This window comes from Trichechus manatus, unplaced genomic scaffold, assembly GCF_000243295.1.
Source record: "Trichechus manatus latirostris isolate Lorelei unplaced genomic scaffold, TriManLat1.0 scaffold00073, whole genome shotgun sequence".
NCBI lineage: Eukaryota > Metazoa > Chordata > Mammalia > Sirenia > Trichechidae > Trichechus > Trichechus manatus.
The window spans coordinates 2,425,884-2,445,724 of NW_004444009.1; the positions used below are offsets into that span (position 1 = coordinate 2,425,884).

Consider the following 19,841-nt stretch of genomic DNA (forward strand, 5'->3'; position numbering starts at 1 on the left):
AAAGCAGAGAATACCAGAAAGATGTTTACCTGTGTTTTATTGACTATGCAAAGGCATTCGACTGTGTGGATCATAACAAATTATGGATAACATTGTAAAGAATAGGAATTCCAGAACAAAAGACCCTCGATGAGATGGATGGACCCAGTGGCTGCAACAATGGGCTTAAACATAGCAATGATTATGAGGATGGAGCAGGGCTGGATAGTGTTTTGTTCTGTAGTACACTGTGTTGCTATGAGTTGGAACTGACTCGATGGCACCTCACAACAACAATCTTCACAGGAGCAGATCACCTCTTTCTCCTGTGGAGCCACTGGGTGGGTTCAAACTGCCAACGTTTTGGTTAGCAGCTAAGTAGCTAACCATTGCACCACCAGGGCTCCTTTGAGCAGAAGATCAAAGTTTTAAAATCAGAATGATTCCCTAAAGGATGCCTGGGGTCTATTACTTGGCAATTTGGGTGCCTTTGCATTGATACGGTGTCAGCATCCTGGTGCAAGGGACATATTTTAGAATGTAACCACTGTCCTTCACATTAGGCATTCTTCACAGATCAGTCTTGGTTTCAGCTCCCTCCTCTGGCTCCCTACCCTACAACTGTGTTTAGGAACCCGGGGACAGATTTAAACATCGAAACTTCCCATCGTTCCTAAACACCTGTCTGTAGGTGGTCTGCATATTGATCACCTGTGAAGACTTTTAAAAATGGAAACTTCCAAGCCTTACTCTCAGAGTTTATTGTTCAGTTGTCCCTGGGTGGCGCACATGGTTAAGCACTGGACTATTAACTGAAAGGCTGGAGGTTCAAACCCACCCAGAGGCACCTTGGAAGTAAGTAAGTAAGTTCTGCTTCTGAAAGATCACAGCCTTGAAAATCCTGTAAGTGCAGTTCTACTCTGCACACTTGGGGTGGCCATGAGCTGAAATCAACTCCATGGCAATGAACAACAACAACAGGTATGCATTAAGGCCTAGAGAACCTGCATTTATTAAGAGTTTTTCCTAAGTGATTCTAATGCCCAACAGGTTTGCACCATTGTGTCTAAGCCACTTTGCCAAGATCTTTATTTCTCATTTGGTGAATGAACACATTGATTTGAGATTCTGAAGTTTGTTTCCATCAGACTCCTGAACTGCACTGTTTTTGCAAATTTCCCCATAGTCCTCATCCGCTCCTGCCCTCCTCAGTGTGGTCCCTCATGATTTCAAAGAGGAGTTCTAGGTGTAGGGAGAGTCTTGCCATAGGAGCAAGAGCTGGTGCATGCTGGGGGCAACAGCCCAGGGACCTGGAGAGCATCCAAGTGCAGCCATTTTACGCTAGCCATGCCCTGGATTACTGGGGAGGGGTGCTAGGGGGCACTAAGGTGGCTGCCCATGTTACAGAAATCCCATCTTGCCTTCTGTACCCATTTACTTTCAAGCTGCACATAAAATATGTGTGCAGGATTGCCCTGGTCAGGGAAGAGATGAAAGGATCAGCCAGGCCAGCCCCTTATGTAGGAATGATCACCCTTAGCCATCTCAGCCTGCACAACATTGAATGACAGCCACTGCCCAGGGAGACATCTGGTCAGGGAGTGGTTTCACTTTCTCAACCTTTTATCTATTCTTGCTTCTCTCACTTTCTAATGATATGTCTCCTTTCTCCCCAAATTTCTGTTTCTAGGCTTTCATTTTAACTCCATGCCCAAGCTGAGTAGCTTCCCCCTGGCTGTGTTGCCCTCAGCTTCACCCAACTTCCTGCCCTTCAGCTCCCCTGGCCCTCCCCTCCTTGGCTGCTCTGAGGCACTGGGGTTCTCCTTGGCCGAGGCTCAACAGGAGCTGCAGCTGCTGCAGAAGCAGCTGGGAGAAAGTGAGCATCTCCTGCTGCATTTGTGTGTTTGCGACTGCCATCCTCACACTGGGGTGCTCTGCATGGCGTGGCTTGTTGGCGTAGTTTAAACAAACAGCAACAGAGGGGTACATGTTACACATGGAAAATTGAGGGAAAGCTCTGCATATTGTTTTGGAAATGTATTTATTGTTATTTTTCTGGGGTATGTCTAATCAGTTAATAAGTATATATGTTCACCAGGCTGTAGAACTGGCGCCCATGTACTTTTGACAGTGTTGGGTACCACCAGAAGTTCTAAAGCCCGACTAACTGCTGAAATGTTTACTGGTAGGGTGCAGAGGGATGCTTTATGCCTTGTCTATGCAGGATAGTGTCGTTATGATTCAGAATCAACTCGAGAGCACACAACAACATGCAGGATGAGGTGGCTATGAAAAAAGTGGCCACATTCTCTGGGGTCTTTTGTCTGGCTATTATATCCTCCTGCTGTGAAATGCTTCTAACAAGTCAGATCCTGACGTCATCAGGTTGGGGGCTAAATGGTGGTGGTGGAGGAGTTCAAAAGAAGAGGTGACAAAGCCCGTTTTTCTGTGGCTCAAGGTTCTTCCCTGCTCTGGACAGGTGGCACATGGGTAGCTAGAACCAGGAGAAGAGGCTGAGTGATGTCTGTTTGTGAACTCTGACTAATGATTCCTGAAGATAATTGATCTTATGCAATCATGTAACTCTTGGACTGTGTAGAGTCATCTTTTAGAAAAGGGGTTGAAGTATTTATGGGCTCATTTCCTCATTATAAAATTTTTTTTGTGTGGGACCATTTATGGCTTAAAAAAAAAAGAAAAAACTTATTTTTGGATGAATTTGCTCTCTAGTACTACTTAAAAAATACTAGAAAATAGTTGCAAATGACCTCAAAACCACATATGTGCCTGTAAATAAGCTTGGATGAGTAATAGCAAGGGCAACCATGCAAAGGATGTCCAGTGACCTAAGATCACTGCCTATAATTTGTATCCAAATGTCATTTGGACAAGCTTATTTCTTTTGTCAGCCCTGAGAATGGATACTCTTTTGACTCTTCCCTAATTTGATTGCCAGAACCCAGCTAGACCAAGACCATTTATTAGGAGAATTTGTACCGGTACCTTTCTGTAGGCAGTGAAGTCTAAGAGGCTAACTCTTCTGCTAACTCTTTACACAGGTACAGCAATTAGTGCTTGCTCAGCACCATTAACATGGTCTTACTTGATCCTCACAAAACTCCTATTGTGACAAATAGAGCCAGTGCAGGGAACTAAGGCTCCGGGAAGTGAAGTTACTTGGTCAAGTTCACTACTAGTAAGTGGGAGAGATGGGTTGGAATCCAGATTTTTCTGCTCCCAGTTCAGTGTGTTTTCCATTATAGCTTTTCTGCCCAGGAAGGTTTTGTTACCATTCTGCTCACAGTGTGGGGTTGAGCTCAGCTGAACAAATTCTGAAGGCCCCATGCAACTGTCCTGTACCATAATCTTTTCTCTCTCTTTGAGATTAGTGGAAGGTGCTATTATTATTGATTTCGAACTCGTTATCTTAGCGATTCTGGCATCAACCAGTAGCAAATATGTCCCGTGCCAAAATGGCAGGAGTATTCTCTGGCTTCCTTCCCCCCCGACCTTGCCTCCTTTTTCTCCTCTTTCCACATTTTGTCAGCTTCTGTTTGTCTCAAGGCAAGGATGGAAGGAGAGCAGTGGGCATGAAAAAGTGTTTGTTGATGTGAGTAGAACTGGAGTCCCATGTAGTCTGAGCCATTGATCAGAACTTGAATAGTCCTAGCCTTGGTGAGGAAGATTGTAGCCCTTTCTTTTCCCACCTGAAGGCATGGTCCTCCTAAAGGGACCACTGCTCACCAGCACTCCTTGTTTGCTTTGAACCAAGTTTCTCATGGACAGTACAGCATGGCAGCTTCTCAGGTCACTGTGGGACTAATATCTCCTTGTGCTAGAGGGTGATCTGTGTGGTGTCTTTGCATGGCTTAGCGCATGTGCTCTGTATCGTGTGGCCACAGGAGATGGAAACATAAGAATACTAGTTGTTGTTACTGAGAGATTTGGAACCTCCTATGACCTTGATTAAAAAGTAAGCTGATGGTCTAACACCGCTGATTTCTCCCTTTGCCTTGTGTTGGGGTGGAATTGAAGGGGGTGTGACAGAGGTACAAAATCACATCTTTATAGAATCCCTATTAGAATTTAGATGCTTGAATTTTTCATCTTCCTCTTTGACTCACAGTGATGCTAATGAACCACTAGTATTTTGCAATTTGGTGAAGGAGAGACCAATGGCAATACTTCTCTAACTTTGCTGCCTGTTAGAATCACCTAGGATGATTTTTAAAACACTGAATGCCCAAGCCGCACCTCATATCAATTAAAGCAAAATACTCAGGGGTCCAGGCATCAGTACATTTTTTTTTAATTTTGTTTTACATTTTCCCAAGTAATTCCAGTATGCTGCCAAGCTTGTGAAAAAATGAGGATAAAAATGTCAGGTGCCAATTTCATTAATACCTCTGATGAATTTGGCTTGGTTAGAGGATCAGTTGACCCCACTCCTGCTTCCTTAGGTGGAGCTACTTGATTACTTTGCTGCCCATGGTGATAATCCCTGGAAGAAAGCAGTCTTCAGAACTTCTCCTTAACTATGGCCCTGCCCACCTCTCTTTTCCCTTTCCCAAGCTAGGCTTCTGTTTACATAGAAGCAAAGATGATGGGGTTCAAGGGAAATGCCCATGATTTCATAGGATCTTTGAGCTGGAAGTCACCAAAGAAATCTACTGGTCCTACTACCCTCCATTGAAGAGTGCTAAATGATTCTTTGGACAAGAGTGATAAGATTTTACATTTCCTTGAATCATATTGCGTGAGATCCAAATCACCACTTGCCTTACATAGAACCTCCCCTAGCCTCAGCCAAAAGTTCTACAGTCTGGAATAATGGGGGCTATCATATCCAGCTAGATTTCATGCCCCATTCTTCTTCTGACAACCCCATGGAAGAAATGGAAAAATTGGGTGGTTATCTTCCTGGGGAAGGCAAATACATGTAGGCAAATAGATATTCCTATTCACAAGTATGCCATCTCCTATTATACTCTTGACCCCTGACTTTGAGAGTGAGTTCTACTTCTGGAACTTCCCTGTACTTTATCATGAGGACTTATAGTAGAAACCAAGAGTTGGGTCAGTGGACATTTACTTTGTGTACACTGGTGACTTTCAAATACTTTATCCATCCACTACTTCTTGTTGTTTCATGTTAGAATTCATGGGGTGAAAGTTACAGTCTCAGGTTGTGAGTCTCCATTTACTTGTTATTCCATAGGGGCTAGGATTTCTGCCATCCCACATGGTCCCCTTTAGTTTCTGTTCTTAGCAATCACACTCTCCCTTGCTGACCCTTCCCTCTGATCACGGTGTTTCTCACTCCTGTTTCTCTCTGGCCAGGTGTCAGCACTGGCCCTCCTGCTTCCCTGGCTACATTGCCAAGTAATCATTTGGAAGCCAGCTCTTCCCACCACCTCAACTCTGCCCAGCCCCACTCTCCTCTGAGGGGCACCAGAGACCTGGACAGAATCCTGGAACCTGGGTACCTGGGCAGCAGTGGACCATGGGACATGATGAGACCTCAGAAAGGGAGTGTATCTGGGGACTTATCCATAGGCTCCTCTATGTACCAGCTTAACTCCAAACCCACAGGTAAAGCACAAAGCAGGGAGAGTCAACCTGTGAAATAAACTCTAATTCAGAATCTACTCTCTTCCTGCCTGGTTCATAGAATGGGTGTAAAGTAAAAGGGCCCTATCACATATATCATCCAGAGAGTAAGGTTCCACACCAGTGCTGGGTCCTTTCTATGGGCATCCCTTTGTCCTCCCTGCCCAGGGCCTCAGGACTCTGCAGGCACATGGGAAAGTCAGGGACCCATCTCTTGTGCTCTGACATTTATGTTGTTCTTCCTCTCTGCACCCTGACCCCCTCTCAGCCCAGTCTTAGACTCAAAGAACTCCAGACACGAACATTCACGTTTACATAGAAGCAAAGATGATGGGGTTCAAGGGAAATGCCCATGATTTCATAGGATCTTTGAGCTGGAAGTCACCAAAGAAATCTACTGGTCCTACTACCCTCCATTGAAGAGTGCTAAATGATTCTTTGGACAAGAGTGATAAGATTTTACATTTCCTTGAATCATATTGCGTGAGATCCAAATCACCACTTGCCTTACATAGAACCTCCCCTAGCCTCAGCCAAAAGTTCTACAGTCAGGAATAATAGACAGGAGTTGTTAGAGAAAGAGAAGTCATTTCTGCAATAGCTCCCCCTATACACGTATATCCTGTGCACAAAGTGCAATTCAATCTTTCCCTCTCAATCCTCGCACTCATGGTCAGGGCAAAGACACATCACACCAAATGGAGAAGTATAGGTGAATGTTTGGATGCAGCTCAGTTCCAACAGTGAGATAATTGTAATTTTCAGAGAAAGAGTGAGCCTGAAGCAGAATGGAGGAGTTGATGTTGTCTGTCATTAGCATCCCTTCTCCTTCTCTTTTTGTACATCATTTTCCTTTCTTTGGTGGAGGGAGGTGTTCCTGTGGGGAAGGGTGTGCTCCTTCTTCCTCAGGTCCACCCTCAGATCCCTAGATCCCTGTAGGCTCGCCTTTCTTCCTTCCATATTAAAAGTGATTTGAGGGAAGTATTGAGGATCAGTCATTAACCACATAGGATAATTTAAGTTCATGTACTTTTACCTAAAGGTGGGTGGAAGGGCTCTGACCCCCTGCTAAAGAATGTTCAGTCACACATCAGTAAGAAGAAAGGAATTATGATAGAGAGTAAGGCCTTCCCTGTCACCCTCAAATTCATGCCTGGGAGGCAGCCACACCTTTCTAGGAGCTGGGCAGGCCTGGCAGGAGCTTGAAGTTATTTTTCTAACCCATGTGGACCTCCCTTAAACTTACCAGACCCACGAGTTTGTCTAGCTTTGGGTCATCCTGTGTTTAAAGCCCGTTCACTCTTTAGACAAAGTCTTCTGTCTTTCCTGGGTACCCACGAGAAGATGAAATTGGCAGAAGGATGGTGATGTTTAGGGATCTTGCTGAGGGGCTGCTGGCCAAGCTCTGCTCCCCACCCCTACTAATGACCACAATTCTCCATCTCCTACTCATCTCCCTGCCCCACTGGCATGGCTGCAGGAGCTGACCTGCTGGAGGAGCATCTGGGTGAAATCCGGAACCTGCGCCAGCGCCTGGAGGAGTCCATCTGCATCAACGACCGCCTGCGGGAACAGCTGGAATACCGGCTCAGCTCCACTGCCCGCGAAAGTGGTACGAGAGACCTGGTCTTCCTATTTGGGGGCTACATTTAGGGAGCTTCTGGAGGCAGCACACTCAGGCAGGCTTTGCAGTTTTTAAATCACTTTGGTCCATTTTATTTCACTTGTTCTTACAAAGAGTCCTGCAAGGGAGATGGGGTAGGTACTACTATCCCCACTTTATGGATGTATCTGAGCGCAGAGTGACTTTCCTCAAGGCAGAACTAGTTGTGGTCCCAGAGTTGTCTGACCTCTCATCCCATCCTTTAACTGCTGATATACAGCCTACTGATTTCTCTGTGCCCTTGTTGTGTGACTGACAAGTGGTAGAGCCCAGGTCTTCAAGGCTCTCCTCCCCCACCACTTCCCGGAGGTGGTCTTTCTCCCTACACTCTTCTTGTGGGTTCCTATCACTTGGATGCCATCCCTTGCACACATCCTTGTCCTGCCCACACCACAGCAGCAGCTATTTAGGGGGAAAGAGCCTCCTGCACAACTGCAGGTCTGGCAGGTAATACTGCATGACAAGTACCACTGAGGAGAGACACATGAAAACCAAGCATGCATCCCATCATACTTCAGTCCCAGGGCCTTCTGCTGGGTGTGACAGTACCTTTGGGAGCTACAGAATGGGAAATTCTTGAAAGCTTCTCTTACCCAAATTTGTAACTTGCCTGATTGCATTTTCTGGGACAGGATCCTCCACTAACTTCTGCAGTCAGGGCCTGGACTGTATCCCTCAGCTCTACAATGAGAACAAGGTCCTCAGGGAAGAAAACCGGAGCCTTCAGGCTCAGATGAATCACATTTCCCGAGGTAGGTGGTCAAACACCACAGACTGTGGCCACTTCCTGAACCCTATTTTCCCTGTCCACACCAATCACCAATGGGAGAAGCACAGAGAAGAAGGTGGCAATAACAGAGCTGCCCAGATCCACCAACCCAACATTCCCACAGTTATTCTCAGTCTAGAAAGGGCTACTTCCTGAGAGGTCCCAACTATGGGCCCTTAGACCCTGAGGGTTCAGGAGCGAATAGCTCTGTGAAATCCATCATTTCCATACACACCCCGCTGCCGATCCAGAGTCACTAGCTGTCTAATTGGATACCAGTTTTGTGTCATTTCTACTTCCCGCCACTCACTGCTGATTTGAAACCAGGAAAGGAAGAAAGGACAGTACCTGTATTCCCTCTCAAGTTTCTCCACATGTTACTGCAGCTCTGTCATCTCTGTGTCTCCTCGCCACAGCCCCTCACTCAAACACTCAGGGCTCCCTTCTCAGGTCCTGATGCCTCTATGTCTGGAGACACTAGCAACACTTTCCGCAGAGCTTTTCCAGCCCTACTCAGTGGGCATGCATGTGGGCATCATTTCCTGTGTGGTCTGAGAGGCAGCAGAGCCTAGTGTTAATTGAGTTGATCAAATCAATATATTATCAATAACAAATTATTTTTATTTACAAATATTTACTGTACAGCCATAAAAGACTAATAATAGTGTCCAAAAGGATTAAGCCCAGAATGAAAGAATGCTTGTGGAAAAGGAAAATAAAGAGATATTTCTAAATTAGTCACTTCAGAGTAAGAAGACGAGATGAAGGTCACTTCCTGGAGAAGAGAACTAAAGCTAATAGATAAGAGAGAAGGCAGGACTCCTAAAGTACCACTGCATGCTTGGGAAGAATAGAACAGATCTCACAAGTGAGAAGGTAGTATGAGATTCAAATGAGTACCATTTGCCACATCCAGGTGAGTTTCATCCCAGAGGACTCACAGAAGTTCTCAGAGTCCCTGTCAATAATCTTTGAGAAATCATGAAGATCAGAGAGATGCTTCAAGCCCCTAAAAGAGCAAATGTCCTAATTTTCTCAATTATGAAAATAATATCTTCTAAAAATTGTAGACAAGAAGTCTTGATGTTGATCTTTGGCAAAATGCAATAATTGATTGTTAAACAGATGGCAAGTGAGCACTTAGACAATGATAAGTGTTAGAAACCAGAATGTTTTCCCTAAGAGCAAGTTAGGCCATGTTAAATCAGAGGGTCACAGACATTGCAAAGTAGAGGAGCACCATTCCCTAGGGTGTGTGGATATAGTGAGCCGACACTCTTTTTGTCCACCAACACAGGACCCTCCTTCCCTTTGCCTTCCTTCTGCTTGTCAGGACAGATGTGCTTGGACTCATCTTCCTGCTGACCCTTGGCCCCACAATATAAATACCCTTATGTTCTGCTCACCAGAGCACTCCCAGGAAACTGAATGCCTGAGGGATGCTCTGCGATCCTCACGATCCCGGCTTCAAGAGGTGGAAATGGAGCTGGAGCACCAGAAGGTGGAACGGCGGCAGCTTTTGGAGGACTTGAAGGAGAAGCAGAAGGAGGTCTTGCATTTCCGGGAGGAACGGCTATCCCTCCAGGAGAAAGATTCCTGGTAAGAGTGGGCCCACTGTTAGGGAAGGTGTCCCCATTTTCAGATTTAGAAGAACAGATATTGGCAAGACAGTCAATGGCCTCTTTTGGAAACCTCATTTTCTCCTCTGCCTATTCCTGATTTATGGGTGACTTTAGGTCACTGGATGGTGCAGATGGTTTGCGCTACTAACCTAAAGGTTGGTGGTTCAAACCTAACCAGCGATGCTGTGGAAGAAAGTCTTGACAATTTACTTCTGTGAAGATCGCAGCCAAGAAAGCCCTATAGAGCAGTTCTACTCTGTAACACATAGGTCACCATGAGTTGGAATCAACTCTATGACAGTGGGTTTGGTTTTTGTTTTTTTGGTTTTTTTTTTTAGTAAAAGGAAGAATTTTTTCAGGAAAACCTTTTCATCCAAAGTTGAGAGAGTGAAATCCTGTTAGAAAAGCCTTCAGCATATCAGAAACTAGAGCAAGAAGGTTCTTGTGCTTCCCACCAGATACATACAGGCCATTAGTCTCACCTTAAGCTAGGAAAACTCTATCCTGCGGTGAGGCTTATCCCCCAGTGTAAGCCTTATAATGCTTGTCAGCATGAAAACTACCTGCAGCCAGCGGTAAAAAGACCATGCTGGTGTGTCTGTTCTGCCACTAGCTAATGGTATGAGTTCGAGCAGGTTACTTTACCTCTCTGAGCCATCTGTCAAATAAAAGGATGGTCTTCATGACCTCTGAGCTAACAGCTAGGGCTAAAACTCAATGATGCAAAGGTTGACTCCCACCTTCTTGCCCTGGTGTGGCTGGGCTGCACCAACAGCTCAGTGGCCCCTGCCTCTCCCCGACAGGCTGCAGCACAAGCTGACCCTCCTGCAGCAACAGTGTGAAGAGAAACAGCAGCTCTTCCAGTCCCTTCAGTCTGAGCTACAGATCTATGAGGCCCTTTATGGCAATTCCAAGAAGGGGTTGAAAGGTATGTATTCCTCTCCCTTCCACTCCCCAGCTCCCTCCCCATGAACATCCTGCCTTGAGGTGCTATTGGGAAGATAAAGAGAATGAATAGATGAACAACATTTTCAAGAAAGAATAAGCAAAATTTCATGAGAATTTGGATTTAGGGGAAGAAAGAGAGGCTGGAGCATCATGGAACTTTGGGGTTAGCTCCTGGAAGCCCCTTCTTTATCCTGAATGACCTCCCTTTTCATGCCTGCTTTCCCTTTTACGGGTCATTTAGGATTCATTTCAAAGCTACTACCACTAAAGGTCCATAATCCCTCATCCTTAATTCCAAAATCTAATAAAATCTCTGAATCTAAAGCTTTCTTATGTATTCATTTGGTGACAAAACTGAACTGAAGTGATAAAAGGCTATTTGTAGTCTTCATTTATCCCACTTAGCCAGAACATTCACATAGTTCATTGTAGAAATACTAATGTTTTGAATAAGGTCTGTGGCCTCAGATGTAACTAGTTGTTTTATGTAATATATGGTATATGTGTCCTATTACCTAGCTAAAAAACAGAAACATTCTGAAATGCATTTGGCCCCAAGGCTTTAAGATAAGGGATTGTGGCCTTGTAGAATATTTCTTTGGTGTATGTATCCCTCACTATGTAGAAATAGACTGTGTGTGGTGAGTGGAGGTCAAACACATGGGGAAGTTGAAAAATTCACATCATTATGACCCTGGTCTCTGGTGCCAACTCCCATTCTTACATGCTCCCAATAGACCTGATGCCCCTTCCCCCTTCTCCTCTTTGATCCTGAGTGTGGTGATCATCAAATCTCCTTCCCCTTCAGTCCCTGTCATTTTCTAGTCCAATGCTGACCTCCTGCTGGGAAGACCCTGCTCTCTAGCCTATGGGACTAAGGTTAATATTGAGATGAAATAAGACCCTGACCTACTCTGCAAACCACATGCCCTCTGGATGCATGTGGGCATGTGAACTTCAGGGAAACTTCTGTGTGGGTGCTTGCCATCTGAGTGTGCCTCTGGCCCCTCACAGGAAACGTGATATCTCTATCACAGATGTATTGCCATTGTGTGTTGTCCACAACTCTGAGAATACAGTGGGGTCCTCAGAAGAAAGAGAAGGCAGAGTGCTTCTGACAAGTGCTTGAATGTCCTTGGATTGGTGCCACCAGGCCCTCGTCTTCTTTCAGGTTACAACTGGGATGCCTGTCACCAAGTCCCCTTGAGCAGTGACTTGAGCCACCTGGTGGCAGAGGTACGAGCTTTGAGAGGGCAGCTGGAGCAGAGCATTCAGGTGAACAATTGTCTGCGGCTGCAGCTGGAGCAGCAGCTGGATGGCAGAGCAGACAAAGCCCACCTCAGCCCCTCTTCTGTTACCCAGAACTTCCCAGCCAACACGGACCCTGGGGACAAGCAGCTACTCTTCCAAGGTAGGAAGGGAAAAGGAATTAGGAAGCACTTGGCCAGGGGACAGGTAACCAGGATGTCTAAGGTGGAAGGGATAATCTTGCCTCTCCCATGCTTTTGGATCAGGTTGAAATCAGAGATGCTTAATACAGCACGCTGAGTGAGAGCTTGGGACCTAGGGTCAGACCTGGCTTCACATTCTGGGGCCACTTATAGGTTGTGTGCTTTGGGCAAGTTGTTTAAACTCTCAAGTATTTAAGCCTTGATTTCCACATCTCTAAGATGAGAATAATAATAATATATACCTTGGATGGTTATTGGAGTCTCTGGGTGGTGCAGATGTTTAACACACTTGGCTGCCAGCTGAAAGGCTGGAAGTTCAAGTCCACCCAGAGATGTCTCGGAAGAAAGGCCTGGCATTCTACTTCTGAAAAATCAGCCATTGAAAACCATATGGAGCACAGTTCTATTCTGACACACATGGGGTCGTCATGACTCAAAGGAAACTGCTGGTATTTGGAGCATTAAATGAAATAATATATAAGTGCCTGGCACAATAAGAATCGCCCAATAATTGTTGTTAGGTGCTATCGAGTCATTTCCAACTCATAGTGACCCTATGTATAACAGAATGAAACACTGCCTGGTTGTGCGCCATCCTCATGATTGTTGTTATGCTTAAGCCCATTGTTGCAGCCACTGTGTCAATCCATCTCCTTGAGGGACTTCCTCTTTTTCTCTGACCTTCTACTTTACCAAGCATGATGTCCTTCTCCAGGGACTGATCCCTCCTGATAACATGTCCAAATTATGTGAGACTTCTAATGAGCATTCTGGCTGTACTTCTGCCAAGACAGATTTATTTGTTCTTTTGACAGTCTGTGGTATAGTCACTATTCTTTACCAACACTAGAATTCAAAGACATCAATTCGTCAGTCTTCCTTATTTATTGTCCAGCTTTCACATGCATATGAAGCGACTGAAAACATCATGGCTTGGGTCAAGCACACTTTAGTCCTTAAAGTGACATCTTTGCTTTTTAACACTTTAAAGAGATCTTTTGCAGCAGATTTGCCCAATGCAATGCGTCATTTGATTTCTTTCTTTTTTTTTTTTTTCAGCTTTTTTCCTTCCCACCCCTCCCCTCCCCTCCCTTGTAAACATTGAAGATTGTTTCTTTTTGTGTGTAAACCTTTTCATGAGATTTTATAGTAGTGGTCTCATACAATATTTGTCCTTTTGTGATTGACTTATTTCACTCAGCATAATGCCCTCCAGATTCATCCATATTGTGAGATGCTTTGCAGCTTCATCGTTGTTCTTTATCATTGCGTAGTATTCCATTGTGTGTATGTACCATAGTTTTTTAATCCACTCATCTGTTCATGGTTCCCTTTCCCTAATGCATGAGGCACTTAGCTGTGTGGCAACATCTTCCTGTGTCTAAGGAGATCGGGACTGTATTTGGTGGGAAAGTACTGGGTGGCGGGCACCTTTATTCCAGGAGGCTGTTGTCCCTTTCTTCTGCCTGCCCCCTGCCTGTCTTTTCAGGTGGGCATGTTTATCCAGTTCTCTCCCTCTCTTCTCAGCATCCCTCATCAATCTCACTTCCCCAGATTTCAATGTGAATGCTAATACTCTTCCCAATCCCCAGTCTCTTACATGTTCCATTTCTTCTTCCTGTTCTTTTCTTTTCCTTTTGATGCACCATTAATTCACCCTATCCACTCGCCTCCGTGGCATATTCTTAATTTTGTTCTAATCAGGAACCACTTCTGCACGTACTTGGTTTTCCTGTTAATCTTTATTCTCCTTAGCTTGATTAGATGCTCATTTCTCAGACAATGACTCATCTCTCAAGTGAAGGTGATCCTCACGTGATCATGTTGCTATGACTCCCAGCATAGCACCTAGCAAGTAGAAACTGCTCACACTTGTCAGGTGCATGGCCTGCCCTACATGGTGGGGCTGTGATGGTTGAAGTGTTCAGTTACGTCTCCTTCTCTTCCCACTACCTAGGTTTCCCATGACATCAGCCAACACTCAGTCCCATTGGCTCAGTCACTGCTTCTCCTTCTTACCCAGGACAGAAGCCCGAGCAGGAAACCAGACTCCAGGCTGTATTTACCTGAGCAGGGTAGCTTTAATATTCTTTGTGATATTTTCCCATTCCTCCACTGTAGGATTTCTTCCTGGTCTTCACCAGTGCTTCTGTCTCCTTTTCTTCTCATACTGCTAAATTGTTTCCAGTCAGCTCACCAGAATGGTGATAGAATACTGAGTTTAATCCCCCATACATCCACTCATTTTTGGATTCAACATGTTTAACACATATAGCATGTATATTTATGCATATTGATATTTAGTTACAAGGCATTGTATTAGACACTACATGCAAAATGATACTCAAAACTAGGTTTAGAAAAATATACCTAATAATTTATCAAACTAGAAGTTGCTTTCTCATGGAATACCTTTCAGTTAAAGGAACATCGTTTTGCTCTGAAGAATGAAACATACCAAACTAAAAGATTCATTTACTTTTGCTTTTGATTATGGTATATGGCTGATACTCATGTAAGAGGTGAGCCATGCTGCCTTCAACAGTGAAGACAAGGCTGTGCATATGGTTGGTGGGCAGTGTACTTCAGGGTTCCTGACAGTGACCATGGTCTTCACTCCCTAGATTCAGTGTCTTCCCCTCCGGTTCGGGATGTTGGCATGAGTTCTCCAACTCTGGTCTTCCCCAGTTCTTCCTCTGCTCCTGGCTCAGAGACTTCCGTCTTCAGTAGGACAAATGGTAAATATGGGAACGGAAGGACTCAGGAACTGATGATGGAAACATAGTAATACAAGCAACTTTTGGTTGTTTGTATACATATTATCTGAATTTGGAGATTCTTCTCCGCATGCCCCAAGGCCTTTAGCCCTACATTGCACCTTCTGTGGCTGTCTTTGTGGGTTATTATTCTTCCTCCTGTGATTTTCCTACTGCTCAGTTTTGCTTCATTGCACTGTCATCTCTCCACTCTTGATAGTGCTCTCTGTATCCAGCTTGATTACTTTATCTGTATCTTCTCTATCTGAAAATTATTATCTATTAATAATACTTTTAGTGAATATTTCATTTGTCAGTAAGAATATAATCACATCCTAGCAATTTTATCATTGTGAGATAATGTAAGAAAGAATAAAAATATAATAACCAAAATATATCTATGGACTTCACCCTACCCTTGTACTTTCCAAGACTGCCTTTCTTATTTCCGGCAGCCTCTATCACTATTTGATATCTCTTTTTGATTGAAGTGAACTGAGGATATGTTTATGAATAGCACTGGATTCTGTTTTGCTCTGGTTTTCTTTTTCAGAGTTGGGTCTAGATGCTTCTCCAGTAGTGAAGAACCCTCCCAAGCTAGAGGGTGATGCTACTGATGGCTCCTTTGCCAATAAGCATGGTCGCCATGTCATTGGCCACATCGATGACTACAGTGCCCTAAGACAACAGATTGGAGAGGGAAAACTGCTGGTCAAAAAGATAGTGTCTCTCATGAGATCAGCATGCAACTTCCCTGGCCTTGAAGCTCAAGGCACAGAGGTAACCCCATCTACGGCTCTTAGGTGCATGTTTTCCTGGTTGCCCTTTCTTCTGATTTTAGCTCCTTCTCCCACTATTTTTCTTATCCTCCACATCTTGCATCAGCTGAGGGTTCATTTTTTTAACCTATCCAACCCTTTCTTCTCTATCTCCTGTTTCACTGTAAACTCAACTCTGTTCCAGGTGGAGCTGACTTGATATTTCCCCTCAGTACCACAGAAAAGCCTGTATACCATTGTCATCATCCTCAGTAGAGCGTTTGCTAAGTGTCCACGTGTACACAGGGCTGGGCTAAGCACCCTTTGGTGCCTTATTATCTATTACAGTCACACTGGCACATGCCCATCTGTGGGCAGAATAAAACCACTGATTTAAATGGACAGAAGTTGAGGGAATGGCATCCATATAGTCCGCATGTGTGGAAGGGGCAGTTAGCTTGGCAGCCATGGTGTCTGCTTGTTCAGCTGAGCAGGAGCAGGAAAGCAGTCAGCATAGATTCTCAGAGTGCTCCCCTGTGAGTGAGACCAGGCACCAGTTGCTGTGCTGTCAGGGCCACGAGAGAGGCTCAAATGCCCAGGGACAGCCTCTGCCTCCAAGTAGATGCCACCCTAGAGGGGAAGATGCACATTCATGTAAATGAACACAGTAAGGTACTATAAGCATAGCTTTAGAAGTTGCCTTCTGTATTGTGAAGGCATAAATGCAGATGTGATCATTTATACCAGGGAAGGAACATCACAGTTTCACAGCGGACGTCACAAGGGGGATGAGTTTTGAAGCCGAGTAGGTTCTCTAGGTGGAGAATGGCATTCAGGGAAAGAGTGCAGCACCTCAGTCCTCAGAGGCACAAATGGTTCAGCTCAGTCAAAGCATAAGGTGTGATTTGGGGAAGAAAAAGGGGTACCAGTGAGAAAAAAAAATAGGGATCTTAGACTGGATAGCCTTGAGCTGCTACTAGGAAGCTTAAAGAGAGAGTGAGAGTAAGTTGGAGTCAAATGAATTCTTTCAAGTGGGAGATCACTGCTGCTGTGAGAGATCCTGGGCGGCCAGGTTAGTAGGGTTCCCCGTCCATGCAGACCCACGTGCAGTGCCTTACCCACCAAGGAAGCTTCAGCCCTGTGCTGGGTGGGGCGGGTTACAAAAGACTAAAAAAGGGTGAGCTATCAGCCTAGCTGGGTCCATCTACTCCCCCTGTGCAGATGCTCAGCAGTGAGCGTGCCCATGAGCTTCGGAGCAGCACCCGTGCCCTGCACCACACCTTGGAGGAGTCCACCTCCCTCCTCACCACGTTCTGGCGTGCGGCTTTGCCAGACGCCTGCAACCCTGCTCAGCCTGGCAAAGTGGTAAGTGGTAAGAAGCCATTGTTACTGGGTTCAAGCCCAACTCTTCTCCCTCTTGATATGGTTCTCTTTCCTCAGTCCCACAGCATTTGTGAGGACCAGGAGCTAAACAGGGATCTGGGAAAAATAGGCCTTAGGGGAGCATCCTTGAAGAGACACTTTTGACTCATGGGGGTTGAGCTCAGTGCGGCTCTGACTACACCCCTTCTCCTCCCACCGCCTGACCCTGGGGCACAAAATCAATGAGGAAAAGGAAAAGGAAAAGATGTGGAGAAGGCAGAGACATAATAACCCTGGCAATCTTTAACTCTCTGAAATTTGGCTGAGCTGAAATTAAGGGATGTATTAAAGCTTCGTTACCTCCTTCCCCCAACCCTCAGGTCTGCATAGTCAAACATGATTTCAGAATGTCACCATGTCACCATGAGACTGGGAGCCTCCTGTAGCTAGAATCCCAACATATCACTTAAATGTGCCTGTCTGCCCTGGCCTGGGAAAAGTCAGCCCCCTCAAGGTCCTCTCAGATCCCAGGCTGGCTTTGTGATGGGCAGAGCCTTCAGTAGGCTGATTCCAGAACCCCTCCCCAGGTATTCTAACTCCAGATTTATGTCTCAGAGAAATTAGGCGACCCAACTTTGTTAATTCCAGGGAGGAGGCCTTTGCCTCTTCAGGTTGGCAGAAATATTTATAAACTTGCAAAGTGTCCTCAGGTCAGGCATAATATTCCTGAGCTTCCAAGTTTTATTTGTGTGCAGGAGTAATATAACTGATGTCAGGACTAAAGCTGAGCTGTTGTTCACAGTTGGAAGTTTCAGTCCTGACCTGGAGTCATGTTCTCTTCAGCAGCTGGAGTGCAGACCTGTGCCAATCCACGGGGGGCTTCCAGGCTCTCAATATTCCCGCGCAGTGTCCTCATCCTAAGTTGCCACCAGCTAGAGGGCTTTCAGGCACTAGTGGAGGAAATCCAGTCCAGAAAAAGTTGAGAAAATTGGGGAATCCTACTTTGGATTATAAAGAGCCACAAAGCACGGGGCACTTTAGGCTTTTGACCTTTGATGGAGAGCCTGTCCCTCTTCCCCAGGGAGAGTCAATGAAAAGGGAACTTCTGGAACTGAGAACCAAACTCTCCAAACATGAGAGCCTCCTTCAGAGCACAACTGAGCGACTGAAGACTGCCAACCAGCAGAAGGAGAGCCTGGAGCAGTTTATCTTCAGCCAGTGTAGGTGCCCAGAGCCAGGAGAGGTGATCTAGACTCCCAACTTGTGCTGCTGAGGAACAGTGACCAGAGGGGCTGGGGGATGTCAGGAGTGGGGAGGCTGATGTGATGTCCCTGAACCCCCTATGCCATCAGTAATTGTAGATGCAGAGGGCGGGGAGGATTGGGGACAGTGAGAGACCCCCAAGCTGAGTGGCCAAAAAGAAATACTTTAGAAAACACCTGCCAAAGCAAGTGTGGGCTCAGCTGGTAATTTCTGCTTTGTTGGGCTGTTCTGTTGTTTCAGTGACCAGGACACATGATGTTTTGAAGAAGGCAAGGACTAATTTAGAGGTAAGGGAACTACTGGCCCAGTCAGAGCCACAGAGTCACCCAAACCATCACCATCGATCATCAGAGGCCGCAGGTGGTCCTACGCCCGCTCTGACCTTCCAGGGGATTATTGGGCTCTTCTAGGATGATAGGTCCTCGACAAGCATGCTTCTGGTTTCCATCTCCATCTTCCCCTCAGTCAGCCCCCTCTCCTGACATGTTTATCCGCTCCCACATTGTCATCATCTTCTCGTCTTTCTGTTCCAGTTTCCCCTTCTCTATGCCAAGTCAGGAGATGGGAGAAAATTCACTTCAGTTGATACTTGAGGGCAGAGGACAGAGAGGAGTTAGCCTGTGAATTAGCTTTCAGGAAAGAGGTCCAGAGCCGCTTATGTGTTCTGGCATTTCCTGTGCTTCTGTATGAAAAATTAAAAGCAAGGTGCCACCTAATAAATTGATTCACTGTGCACTATTGAGTTGACACCAACAATTTGATTTTGTTATTTATTTTTCTTCAAGAAACATCAGATAGGAGAGCTCTTGGGTCTTATTGATCAAAAAAGAATTTGATTTAAAAAAAAAAAACAAAAACAAAAATTGAATCTCAAGGGGAAAGATTTTATATGTATGCCAGACATTCCCTACATTTACTTAAAACATCTTAGTCATTCTGTAGCAAATATTTTGAAGAAAAACTGAGATATATGAAATGGCTTAAAACCCAGAAACTACAGCTTTTAACTTGGGTTTAAATCTTTGCTATAAGCCATTGAGCCTATTCCTAGAAATTTTTCTAAATTGTAACCTGTGAGATTATTGATGTCCACAGTGTGAAAATAGGTTGGGCCATGATTTAACGCTGCCTTTTTTTTTTTTCTTTTTTGCTAATTCCCTTTTATTTTTCTCCAATGATTCCTTTCTTTCCTGAGCCTCTTTAGAGGAACACTTACAAGATTTCTTCTGTAAAGCCTTATTCCTGTCTCAGCAAAGGTAACCCAACAGCCTCAAGTCCTAGCTGGGAAGCTTTCCTCCCTGCTTCCATGAGAACTGGAAAGGGCCTGAGGCCTGGGTTCCAACCCCAGGCTGGTCGCTAACTGGCTGTGTGGCTTTGGCTGGCCCCCGTCACCTCACCTCTGTGATTCTGCTGCCCACCACCTGTAAAGGGTGGAACTAGACTTAGATGATCTCTGAGGCCTTGCTGACTTGGCCTCTCCCTCTCCTTGTGAAGGTAAAATGGACATAAACTTAATAGAGGGATTTTCTTGCAGAATGTCCTCTCCTTCCCACAACAGGCTTGTATCATGTGTGCATGTTTCATGCTAAGCACTTCTGTTCATGGGGGGTGACAAAGGCTGTCATTTTGCTTCAGACAAAGTGGACTGAGAGTGGACTGG

General features: G+C 45.3%; 1 protein-coding gene across 1 annotated transcript in view; it reads left to right on the plus strand.

Moving 5' to 3' along the window:
- Nucleotides 1–19,841, plus strand: part of LOC101357386 (myomegalin) — an 83,003-nt gene that overhangs the window by 62,793 nt on the left and 369 nt on the right. Inside the window, exons 28-39 of the mRNA XM_023734858.1 lie at nt 1,670–1,855; nt 5,320–5,571; nt 7,070–7,201; nt 7,885–8,004; nt 9,431–9,620; nt 10,447–10,571; nt 11,763–12,002; nt 14,667–14,780; nt 15,352–15,578; nt 16,778–16,921; nt 18,000–18,138; nt 18,422–18,468. Of these exons, the coding sequence (XP_023590626.1) occupies nt 1,670–1,855; nt 5,320–5,571; nt 7,070–7,201; nt 7,885–8,004; nt 9,431–9,620; nt 10,447–10,571; nt 11,763–12,002; nt 14,667–14,780; nt 15,352–15,578; nt 16,778–16,921; nt 18,000–18,138; nt 18,422–18,468 (1,916 nt within the window). The remainder of the gene's footprint in view (nt 1–1,669; nt 1,856–5,319; nt 5,572–7,069; nt 7,202–7,884; nt 8,005–9,430; nt 9,621–10,446; nt 10,572–11,762; nt 12,003–14,666; nt 14,781–15,351; nt 15,579–16,777; nt 16,922–17,999; nt 18,139–18,421; nt 18,469–19,841) is intronic.